The sequence below is a fragment of the Triturus cristatus genome, chromosome 10, assembly GCF_964204655.1.
Source record: "Triturus cristatus chromosome 10, aTriCri1.1, whole genome shotgun sequence".
Taxonomy (NCBI): Eukaryota; Metazoa; Chordata; class Amphibia; order Caudata; family Salamandridae; genus Triturus; species Triturus cristatus.
In genome coordinates this window covers 839,106,624-839,119,521 of record NC_140593.1, presented here as the reverse complement: position 1 = coordinate 839,119,521, position 12,898 = coordinate 839,106,624, and the positions used below count along the sequence as shown (strand labels likewise).

The window sequence follows — 12,898 nt, the reverse complement described above, 5'->3', positions numbered from 1 at the left end:
ACAGACACAAGTCTGCCCTCCTGCTGCTGGGAGTCCTTCCAGCTTGGGAGACGTGGACAAAGGGTTTCCTGCCAGGGGAGGTGCGTGCACCACCTCAGACAGGATTTTGTGTATTGGTCAGGTAGGGCTTGAATGGAATCAGACATGCCTGAGGCTCGCAAGGAGCCTCGGTGCATATGCCAGTTCAAACCGGTCCTGGGGCACACCAGCCCCGGACCTGGGGCGAGCTGGACAAAGAATTGGGGGTGTAACCACCCCCCTTCCTGGTCCCACCATTAGGGTGGGACCTAGCAGGTAGTCCGGCCCCTAGAATCCGCTTAAAGGTAGGAGCTGTGTCCTAAGACTTCAGACATCCTGGAATCAACTTACTACAAAGAAGAAGACGGGAACTTCGACGCTCTGCTGCAGAGGACAGAAGGAAATCTCCCCTATGGTCAGGGAGTGACCATCTTGCTGACGCAAGCACCAACCAGCTACTCAACGTCTGCTTTGCCGCCGCCTCCTGCCGGAGCCCGAGCCCAGAGCCCGACAAGACCTGGACCTCCAGACCTCTCACCGCCCGATCCACAGTCCCTGAAAAGAAAGAACCCGTGGAGGCACCGAGACACGTGGAGCCAGCCATCTTGAAAGACCCACGACAAGCTGCAAGCGCGACAACAGAGGCTCCCTCCAAGTTGTGCTTTGGGTCCTGAGAAGCCCAACATCCGAGCAGCATCTGCACCAAAGGTGAGCCCTCCAGCATCTCCACGATCTGCGGGGGGCCCCTCTGCACTTTGCATCTCGACGCGCCTGCCCGGTCCGTGGCCCGTTGGCTAGTGGCCATTTTGGCGACGAACCTTGAAAACTACGACGCTGGTCTGGATGCTCCAGACTGACCCCTGCTGCTCTTTAAAGGAGCAGCCCCTCTGACCTTGCTGGTCAGAACAATCAGCTTACTTCATTTTCCACGACTCCTGCCTTTGCCAAGGCTTGTTTGCTTCTTTCGAGTCGCCGACACCGCCGACAGCGAGAGCCTGCGTGGGACAGCTCGTGAACCGACTCCTGGACGTCGTCGACCTTTAGGGACCACGTGGTTGCGGAGACAAGCTACACCTCATCACCTGTTTGCACCCGAAATCGCCTGGTACCTACCTGGTGCCACGCCGGTCACTGGCTAGGGACTGTGAACACTGTCCCCTCTGCTTTCAGGTCTTCTACAACTCCGATCCACCCTTGGATCCACCGCATCTCTTCTGGACCGACCGCCTGCAGCATCTTTGTCATCAGGCTCCATTGAACAGATAGACGAAACCCGACGCACTTCGAGACCTATGCACCCGCTTCCTGTGGGTGAGGTAAAGCTGGCATTCCGGCGCCCAAGTGTAGAGAAACATCTCTAGTGTCTGTGTTTTAAGTCTTAAGTTCGTAGTCCATCCCGAAGACCCTTCTAGCAGTAACTTTTGAACTTTTACGCACCCATTGAAAACCTATGGGAGCCCGCGTGTAACTTTCCTCACTGCACACGCGACGCGTGGACCTCCTGGTCACTAACTAACGTTAGCTCCTTGTAGGCCCAGCGATTCTAGAGGCCCTAGGCCTTTTCCCTTTCCCAGTCGTGGTATTTGTACCACTATTTTAGTATATGGTTTGAGTGGCCACCAGGGCCCATCCATATAAAGTGCAACTTCTGTATATTGTAATACTTTCTTGTTTAACGATTTGTGCTCCTGTGCTCATAAAGAGTCTAGGGGATACTTTGAGTAATTAATACATATATATTTTGAACATATATCTGTGTGGTGTCCTTTCATTGGTATAAAGGGGGGTTACATATGGTAAAACAGCCTGCTTAACACGCTTTAACGAGTTTAGCCTCAAAGACTGCTTAGCCTACGCTACCACTAGGGCAGCTAGTCCGAAAAGGTTGACTTACAACCACACCATAAGGGTTGCTTGGCATGGTACAAGGTGGTCTCTTTAACTAGTGAACATCATATACCAGGCCAACTTCTCACACTTATGTTTCTAAGTTGCACACCATTTGAGTTGATTCACAGCTGCCCTTTACGACTTCTTTCCCTCAAGAGTATAACCCATTGCCATTACATCGGCATGGTGGGTGAGTGAGCTTTAGCTCTGCGTCAATTTGCCATACATCACATTCATTCCAGACAACCTGCTCTGCGGATGTGGGCACGCTTTGTGACGCTGTTCCAAGTCAGTCAAAGCATCACCTTACCGGAGATTCCATCCCACGGACCCCATAAGAGCGCTGAGTATCTACACAGATTGTACCAAAAAACACAGGTTGGACGATAAATTCTTTGTGGGGTTCCCCGGATCGAAGAAAGGAAATGCTGTGCAGAAGAGCGTATCTGGCTGGATTGTAGTCTGCATTAAGCCTCTGGAAGGACTGGGTGCTCATTCTACCAGGGCCGAAGCTGCTACCAAAGCATTCACATGCACAGTCCCTGTCCTAGACATTTGTCAGGCAGCTCCATGGGCGTCTTTTCTTAAGTTCACAAAGTATTATTGTCTGGATGGTCAGGTATGCTGAAAGGGGACATTTAACTGCATGATCCAGTAGGACTTTCTGCTTTGAGTCAAGTCAGATCCACCTCCAAAAATGTGGTATCTATTCATCAGGCAAGGAATCTGCGACAAGATGTCTCTTTGAGAAGAGCAAGTTATTTACCTTTGATAATGCTCTATTTGGTAGAGAATCTAGATGCAGATTCCTCACCGACCCTCCCATCCTCCACGTTCTGTTGTTGGACTCTATACATTATTAAGATCCCAATTCTAGCAATCTACGGACTGGTCACTTCATTTTCCTTTGGGGGCTCTCTGTCTGGGGGCACAGACACTCTCAAAAGCAATTGACATTAGCACACAGGATAGGTGTCTATATAGGCTGAGTGTCATTTCTGGAATGGAATCGCATGGATGTGGAGCCAGGCAGTGCCACCTACCACCACACAGAGATTCTGTTTAAGAGTTTACGGATCCAGTCTGACAGATGGGAAGTATTCAAAAGGTGAGGAATCTGCTGCTAAATGGTCTCTCTATCAGAAAGAGTGTTACTGAACACAGCAGAAAATGTGGAAAAATATTGAGGTGTCTTAAAGACGAGAGAGAGCGCTCCAGATGTGTCTGATGGTGTTGAAAGAAAATAATTGATGGCAGCTTACAGGAATGGCATCTATATAGGTTCTGCATGTCATTTCGAAAGCATCTGTGCACAGCCGCCCAGCACCACCTGCCAGTGCGCAGAGGCACTACTGAAGTGTTTTTGGATCCAGTCTGACACCTGGGGAATACTTAAAAGATGAGGAATCTGCAGCTAGAAGTCTCTTTCAGACTAAATAAATAATGATTAAGTGCTGTGATGAATGGATTGTCACATACATTAGAGGCCCAACAATATATTATGCAACAATATTGCAAACACCTAAAATCTGAACACTGTGATAGAGAGCTCTGGAAGGTAAGACATAGTACTAAAATCCAATTCTGTAAGTAGAACAATCCTTCAAATTTGCTACAAGTGCAACTTCCAATTGTTGTACTAATCTTTTGCTAAATGCATACTTGGTCAACACAAGTTTCCAACCAGTACAAGTGGACTTTAACAGGTATCCAATATTTAGTAATAACTGCATTATTGCTTTCAAATAAATAATGTTATTATCACAAATAAAAAAGTTGATAATAATAAGATAAGAATTACCTCCCAAAAGTAACAAAGTAGGCTTACCCAAGTTTTTTCACATACTCCAGATATCCTATAAGGATTTCATGATAAACAGCTGTTCGAAGGCATCGTGGTCGAAAGAAGTGTATGCTATCTAAATATGATATGTACACACGCCTGGTAGAAAAAGATAAAGACAACACATGATGTTAACTTTGCAATATCATGAAAAACAGGGAAAAGTCTTGCAGATGTAGCAAAATATGTGACTGTATGTTAAGTTAGACAAACGCCTGGCTGGGAAAAAAACAAAAAGAAAGTAAGCACTGATACATAATTAGTGACAAAATAAGCATGTCACTGGCAAAAACAATACTGCTCTGGGCTGAGCCATAAAAGACTGCTATAGTAACAAGCAAATATCTCAAACAGGCTAGCTGAATAAAGAAAACGTTTTAAATGGGTTGATCAAAAGCCAGATATTTGACAGCTGCAAAAACGAGGACTAAAAATGATGTTTCTCTATATTGTTAATGTGCAATACTATATCACTAACACCCACTGGTGTGCCAAGCTTCACAAGTCATGCTTTATCTACCATATCTGCGCTGATATTATTGATCAGAATGATCGGGGTGGGATACCTGGTATTAGGAAGTGGACACTCCGAACCATACTCTTGTACATGCATCCCAAAGAAACACACATCCACGCCGTCAATCTCTTCAAAGGCAAACAATGCTTTGGTTCGATAAGGAAAGGAGTCCGACATCTCTCCAGAATCTACAAACCTGTAGGGACAAGAAAAGACAAGATTTGTAATAGCCGATCACAAGTGAAACAGAGTTAACTAACATTTCACCTGTATAGAGAATTCTCAGAAGATTAACCAGGATCCTTCGCAGGCCAAGGATCCTTCAACACTTTTAAATAAGACGCAGTGACAACAGCATCAAATGTATCATATTACTTTTTGTATTTCAATTGTCTGCCATCATTATCCCAGATGCCTCGATCCTGGGATTATACTTCTGTCCCAGTTTATTTTTTACAAGAAAAAATAAAAGGTGTTATCAGTGAATTTGTTTTCTGAATTCCTAATTATTGTATGATCCATTACATACAGAAACAGAGGTCACACTAGCATTTCTTTTTGCATATTCAGAATTGCATTTTCAATGTCATATGTACAACAGCCAAATTATCTTTGTGTTAAAATCACAGAAACAAAAAATACTACCATTCAGTCTGCTGCATACATTACAAAGAGGTCGAATATGCTCACATATCTAACATTCTGTTTTTCATTGCGGTAACTTTCCTTTTGTTTATAATGCTTGCATGAATATACAAAACAATGTAGGAATGTTGGTGGCATTAATAAAGCACGATTTCTGGAATCCTCAATTATTATCTGCCCCAAGTGTGATTTCGTTTACACTCCTCCTCACCACAGCTCCCTTCTCTACCTCCCTACTTCTTGAGGGTGGTGTATGTACCATAAGAACCTGAGGCTTTCTTGATGTTGGACCTTTTTCGTAATATTTGTAAAACATAAAAAAAAGCGTATATACTGTCATTCTCCATCTACATACATACATCTATAGGTTTACACTTGCGGATTTGCCCTCACAAGCAGACATCTAAGGCACTATCCTCCTAAATTAGCCCTCTTCACTTTCACACATTCCAGGTCTCCTTTACATCTAGCCACAGATTCCTTAAACGTGAATTATCCCTAGGCGCCAGACTGGATCCGGAATTTCTGTACAGCAGCGCCTCTGCGTGTTGGTAAAGGGCATCGAGCAACGACTGCGACGTCAACTGAGTTCATATAAGCCCTCCCCTAACACACTGATGTCAGTTTCTTCTGTCACTATTTTTCACGACAACAACGCGGAGCCACTTATAGAAACTGCCTATAGAAACAGTGTGCTAAAAAAGAGATTTTATGTCAAACAATTACGAAGTCCTAAAGAAGGGCACCAGAATGCCTTGACAGGGATCCTGTATCTAGCAGGACTAACGGTTCGCAGAGACGGGATGATGGGTGGGCTGATAAGGAATCTGTAGGTAGATCCTGTTTCTACCAAATAAGGCGTTTCTGAAGGTCAGTAACTTATTTATCTGATAGAGAAATCTAGCTGCAGATTCCGGAACTTAGAATTAGACACCCAAGCAACACCATACTTGGAGGCAGGTTTGCGAACTGGACTGAGAAAAAGATTCCTTAATAGGACTTGCCGGTCCACAATGAGATAAAGCAACTAGGCTGTCTAAAGAATTAAAGGTGAAGCCAAGAAGACCATCCACTAGAAGGACTGGGAGAAGCCCGCATGAGAAACATGTGGACAACATTACCCACAGCAGAGGGATAAGAAAGTATTGGAAGAAAACACTTTATAGAAACAATAATACTATGTAGCCCTGCCAAAGATAATCAACCCATGATTGGACAAGGCTATAGGACCAAGGACATCAGCCTAAACCACTGAATTAGAGCTCCAGCTCCTTGTTGCGTAAACTAGAACGTGATCTAACCTCACCATGTGACACAGAGGAAGGGAATCTCAGAGCACATCCACGATTGAGAGAAAGAAAGAGACATCCCTACAATGCTGAACAATAGCACTGCAAGAAGAACAACGTTTGGAAAAGACCCCTCTCAGGAGAAAACCCTCCTAGAGAGAAGACAACCCTCTGAAACTATGACACACAGAAGCCAAGAGGAGAAAGGTAAAAATGAAATGTATAAGCCTAATCATCTGGGAGGAGTTATTCTATCTCATCCCAAAGAGTACGATCATAACGTGAGAGTAGGCCAATCGAGTTAGCTATTCTCCTGTAATATGCCGATTGGGTAGCAATGCTTTTGCTTGCCGCATCAATCTTTCGACTATTTTTCCAGCAGAGAGTATTGCCTGTGCCCAGTGCATTAGCATGTTTTTACGTTGTGTACCATTAGGGAATCAAGTGGCCATTGGCTCAGACTGTACAGTGGGTCAGACTGCGATACATTAGACAGGGATTCCGCATGAGAACAGTGATAGCAGCTTTGACCCTGGTATACTGAGCAAGAAGTCTTTCCAGAGGCTGCTTTTTAGCCAATGCAGAGCACAATCCAGTAGAACAGTAGGAGATTATCATCTCCTGCACAGCCTTGCCTTTTTTGCTGCAGCGAACGCGGCAAAGAGCTGATAGTCTACCTGGTGTTCTTTGGCATGATCTATGTAGAAGCTCGGTGCTCACTTGGGCTCAAAGTGATGGTGTGTCTCCACCTCCTCAGAGGGATGAAGCATAATATAGAATCCTGGCAAGTGGATGTGTTGGCCAACAAGAAACAGCGTCACAAACTTAGGCAAGAACAGTGTATGTGTCAGCAAAAACTTTTTGTCACGGGAGAAAGCGGTCTACGTACGGTTAACAGAGTTTGAAGCTCACTCACATGTCTTGCAGATGTTAGGGTGACTAAGAACACTATCTTGAAGGTGAGAAGCTGCAAGGAGCAGCTGTGAAATGGTTCGAAGGGAGTGCACTGGTTTGAAAGAATCTAGGGGTGCCCCTGAGATTAATTCCTAAATCAGGGTGCTATTAACGTTTAGTTGTGAGATAATTTAGGAATATTATTTAAAAATGCAAAATACAAAAACCTACAAAACGGACAGTTTGTGACAATATATCTCTGAGAACTTTAGAGTGTGTATCAAATACATTTTATTCATATCATATTATTTGTACATTGTATATAGAATTCAAATCATATTCACATGTTTCGGTTATTTTTAAACTCAAAACAGAAGATCGAACATTTCTTTTTTGCTCCTTATGAAGTGAGTGAGAAACTTCAATTTGTTTTTCTGTATGTAATTTAAGTAACAAAAAAGATTTGAATTCTTGTTATGTTGAAGTTTCTCACTCACTTCATAAGGAGCAAAAAAGAAATGTTCGATCTTCTGTTTTGAGTTTAAAAATAACCGAAACATGTGAATATGATTTGAATTCTATATACAATGTACAAATAATATGATATGAATAAAATGTATTTGATACACTCTCTAAAGTTCTCAGAGATATATTGTCACAAATTGTCCGTTTTGTAGGTTTTTGTATTTTGCATTTTTAAATAATATTCCTAAATTAACTCACAACTAATCGAAGGGAGTGCACATCAGAAACAGGATCACAAATAGGTCTCACTGTGACATGACAAAGGGAGAGGGAAGAAACAAATCTTATAAACCTTTCAAAAAGCACATAGTAGCACGAGACTTAAAAGCTGATCCAGCAGAAAAAGAGCGAAAAGGTACCCCTTAACAGTGCCAAGAGTAAGGCTACGGATAAAACAAATAAAACATAAGATAGTTTGGCCTGAAGACTGGCAATCTGGCGTGTGCTGCAGCAAACCATAAAACTAGTCCCATTAACAGGTATATCAAGTTTTTTCGAGGCACGCCCGGCTGCCAAGATTACATCAGCACCTCCGGAGGAAGGTCACACATGCTCAGTTTCGGCGCTCAATCACCAAGCGCGGCAGTGAATATTGCCAAGGCTCAAGTGCAGAACCCTGCTCTGCTGCTTCAACAGCAGATCCTCCTGGAGGGGAGAGTTTGATCGGAGGACAGATGCTCAGGCCCAGGAGTTCTAATTATCACCTGGCGCTACCCTCACATTTTCAAATCAGTTCGGTCAATCAATCAAATATCTCTATATTCAAAAACAACGAAATCCATAATAGAATCTTAAAAAATAATAAATTGTTTCATCTCAAAAACATTTCACTCTCTTTCTCATTTCATAAATCAAAAGCAGATGAATTAATTATAAATAGGAGGACTATATTTCTATTGAGGACAACAAGCAGTAGCCATTTCTTTGCTCTAAATAGAAGCATTCATGTAAAAAAGGATAAAAAATGCACTGTTTTTAAAACTATATAACGTATAATAGACTTAAAAAGTTATCACCAAATAAGTCTATCAGAAGGCACGTAATGAGTATAGCTATAAGCATGTGCAGAAGATTCATATGCGGCCTCACTGGATAAGACCTCCAAACGTGCAAGATTTTTTCAGTCTAGTAAGAGCAGATATGATAAACAAGACAACGGAAAAACAAATGTCCACATTTCCTATTGCACATAAATGAGTAAAAGCATCCTGATAATAAATGTTTCCCAGTTTTAAAAATTCGCACTAGGAGTTATTTTCTGAGATGCTTATAAATACTACAGAAAAGGATAACGTGCATTGTGCTTTGGCTAGTTCTACCATCGACATCGCCATTTTGGTAATGTATCAGCCCACTCCCCCATTTTTGGGAAGGCGACCCTCCGGTGCAATGTTCCTAGTCGTAGTCTGGTGAGGTAGAACCTATGTTGGGTGTTCTTCACCATTAGCAGGTAGTTTTACAGGTCGGCTTGTCCTGGGCCTGACAGATATCAATACACAGAGGATTTTTTGCACTTGCGAGTATCTTTCTATCTGTCTCGCTCTCCCCCGAGTATAGACATAACCACAGTTTTACTTTATTGTGAGATTTTAGCTGTATCATGAGCTTCAATACTGGTATCCACTTTTCTTAGGTGGCTGTCTATATAAGTCAGCCATCTTATCTTTCTCCATGCGTCTAAGGTTAGGCAAGCTGAAATTATATCCTTGGTAAGCTTTGTCCCTACTTTGCTCCATATGTTATACCACAAAAGAACAGGGCTGGCATGAAGATCGTCTAAAAAAGGGACTGCCACTTCCTTATGTATAATATAGGATAAATTAGTTTTTGGGACAGCCAGCAGTTGGGCTAGAAACAGGTTCTCGAAGGTTTGCAAAGGGGCACAATTTACCCACACCCACAGATGTGTTCAATTGGGTTTCCTAGCGCCCTGATGCAGTGATTTGGACCCCTAGATATGAGAACAATTGGGTCTCGGCTAATCTCGCTCCCCTAATATGGTGTTCTCTCTTTTTTGCCCTTCCTTTTCCACTCACCATAGTAACTCTTTCTCTAGATTTACTTTCATGTCTTTATCTTCCATAAAGGTGACAAAGTTATTAATCAGAAGCTGCAGCCCGTTTTCTGGTCTAGATAATAGAACAGTGCCATCTGCAAATAGTAGGATTGGAACTGGGCGAGATCCAACCATGGGGGCATAAGCCTTTGCCTTCTGTACCATCTCATCCACCCAATTTATATTGAGTGAAAAGAACTGGGGGGCAAGGACACACCCTGTCAAATCGCCCGGGCAACCTTAAATCGTTCGGTACATTCCCTTTTCGGCCCATAACGTAGCCGTGCAGTCGGATGGGAATACAATTGTGACAGATTAATAATACCTATCGGGGCACCCATGCCCATGAGAGTTCTCCATAGCTTATCACGATTTACCAAATTGAACGCACTGCTTAAGCCGGCAAAGCATAGATAAACATGCCCCTCTTTGGCAACTGCATATTTATTAATAAGCAGATAAAGGTTAAAACTTTGTTCTATCGTACCAACATCCCTCCTGAACTTGTACTGGGTATCAGTAAGGATATGTTTCTCCTCTAACCACTGTTCTAGCCTGTCCAAGCCAATTCTACACATTAGATTGGCACTAGAATCCAGGAGGGATGCTGGGTGGTAGCATCTTGGGTCCCCTTGGTCTCCTTTATTGAATATCGGCACAATTGTACTTTCTGTTCAAGTAACAGGGAGGAAACCTTTGACTGTCGTATTACACACTTGTGTTAGCAAGGGAACCCATAAAAAAGCATGCGTTTTAAAAATATCCATCGGGATCTTATCGGGGCCAGGTGCCTTTCCGTTAGCAGCTTCATTTAGGGCATTGATAACCTCTTCTAAACTTATTGGTGGAAGACCTCAGATCTGTACATATGTAAAAATCAGAGATTTTCTGCCATGATTTTCCCTGTGATAGTGGTACCATTTATATCCACCCATTTTAAACTGATGTCTTTTCTGCCCTGTGTTTCCATTTGATTTATAATTTGTAGGCCGTAAAATTTTTATGTACAAAACCACTGTCAGAGGGAAGTGATCGCTAAAAGCGCTAGGGGTGATGTCAAAGGAGTCTATTAGTTGATACCCATTTTCAGTGACCAGAATGTGGTCAATAGTGGAGCTTCAGCCATTCCCATGATACATGGGTACTTGCTGTGATCTTAGCCCTTTGGGGTATTCTAATAATTCCATATTATATTTAAAAATATTTCATGTATTACCTCCCTATATGGATTTTGCAAGAAGTGCAGCATTCCCTCCCCATTAGTTTTTAAATAGCCAAGGCTTTTAGATCCCATCCTGTTGCATTGACTTATGTTAAAATCCCCTAACCATATTAGTATGTAATCATCCTTAATACGATTTATAAACTATTCAACCTCCCTACTTAAGTCCACAATGACATAAGCCTCAGTTTTGTCTAAGTCATTATTATAAAAATTGGCTAAAACCAGATTCAGCTTTTCCTCTGTTTGCAGATAGAACAGTTGGAAGTAGCGGGAACTTGTGTAGGATCTTATCAATTTCAGTGATGTGGTTATAGATATTAAAAAGGCCAGACCCCCCCCCACCCCTCCTAGCTCGCCCGTCCTCCTTCTGTTCCTCTGAGGGGGTTGCCGGGGTTAAAAAAAGTTGTAAAACTCTCTACATGAAAGTCGTCTATTGCCCATGTCTCTAGTAGGCAGACTAGTAGAGTTTGATGGTCTCCAGCCACTCTGGATTCCCTAGTTTATTTTCTACTCCCGCAACATTCCAAGTCCTAATTGTAAGGTTAGTGCTTTCATTTTTTTTATATAGGTCATTATGCCCCTATCTATCTTCTGTGGTTCACTGTCTACGTTATGTGTGTCAGTTGAATTGCTACCCTTCCTCCCCCTCCAGATTGTCAATTTTGTTCATCGTAGTTGGAGAAGGGGGGAGAACCTATTTGTAGTTGAGACTGTTATTAGCGGTATGTGATTCGATTTTATTTGCTGTTCGAAAGTATTCCGATACGCTGGTGTCCCCGTTTGGACAGAGGTACTACCTGTGTCAAGGAATATATCTGGCCTACAGGAAAAAAACAAGGGTTTCAGCTAAAATGTTAGTTTGGTCTTAAGTAAATCTTTGCTAATTCAGGAGAGGATCGTTAGAGACACATGGTGTTGCAAGCTTTTTCTTTTGGGTAAAGTCACTGGATCCGATGGGGTATCTTCCTAGCATTGTCCATTGCATTGTGTAGGTCAGATTTAGTTGCAACAAGTCTCTCCTCTGCGTTAGTAATATCGTTGTTCAGTAGGCCCATAGAATTAGTTAAATAGTAGCGATTGCTTTGGTTGAGGTTACTGGCTTTGGGGTCCGCTTCCCAGATGCCTGGACTAAATTATGCTTGCCCATGGTCTGGGATAGGTTTACTAATCACTAGAAAAGATTAGATGAGAGGCGCAAACCTTCCCGGTCTTCTGTCTTGACCAGGTCTAGGGCCCAGGCTCAGTGGGTCGCGTCCCGTGCTGCGGGAATCTGTTGGCGCCTTTGAGCGTCTGGGAGGCTCCTCCTCCCTCCCTTCGTGTAGTAGTGGTGTTGGCTGGGGGACCAAGCTCCGCCTCAGGACAGCAAAAACGGGCCTCAGTGTGGCCCCACAGGTAAACAGCTTGTCCCCTTCAACGGTCAGTCGTCAACGTTGGGGAAGACTGGCAGAAATGACCTCCAAAGGTGTGCTGTCATCATTTTCGTGACCACCCTAGTGGAAGTGGCAAGATCAAAGAGGAGCACAGCAAACTGAAAACGTTCCTGTCCCACCACGAACCACAGGTAGCACCGATGGGTCTGCTGGACGGGTATAGGGAAGCAGGAATCCTGCTGGTCCAACGCTACCATCCAGTATCCAGTGTCGCAGGCAGATAAGACCTGAGCCAGTAAGCATCTTGAATTTATGCTACAGGAGACGGTGCAGGTCTAAAATCGGACAAAGGTTTCCATCCTCCTCGGGCATCCGAATATATCAGGAATAGCAGGCACAACCTACTTCTGGCACAGGCACCCTCTTGATAGCCTCTTGGCCAAAAGGATTTGCACCTCCTGCTGAAAGGCAGCCCTCAGTCACCCATAGGAATATGGTGGAAGGGGTGGCTGTGCTGAAAGAAAAGGAAGGTCATAGCCCTTCCAAAAAATGTGCAGGACTTACCTGTCTGACGTTATGGCTGTGGACTGAGCAGCCCACTGAACTCGGCCTTGGGGGCTGTGGGC

At 43.5% G+C, this 12,898-nt stretch overlaps 1 protein-coding gene across 2 annotated transcripts in view; it reads right to left on the bottom strand.

The window, feature by feature from the left end:
* The window catches only part of CREBBP (CREB binding lysine acetyltransferase), a 1,382,831-nt gene that overhangs the window by 205,989 nt on the left and 1,163,944 nt on the right, over nucleotides 1–12,898 (bottom strand). For both annotated transcript variants that reach the window (XM_085628465.1, XM_085628466.1), the window contains 2 exons: nucleotides 4,318–4,464; nucleotides 3,737–3,850 (listed from right to left, as the gene is read on the bottom strand). In XM_085628465.1, coding sequence (XP_085484591.1) covers nucleotides 3,737–3,850; nucleotides 4,318–4,464 — 261 coding nt within the window. The remainder of the gene's footprint in view (nucleotides 1–3,736; nucleotides 3,851–4,317; nucleotides 4,465–12,898) is intronic.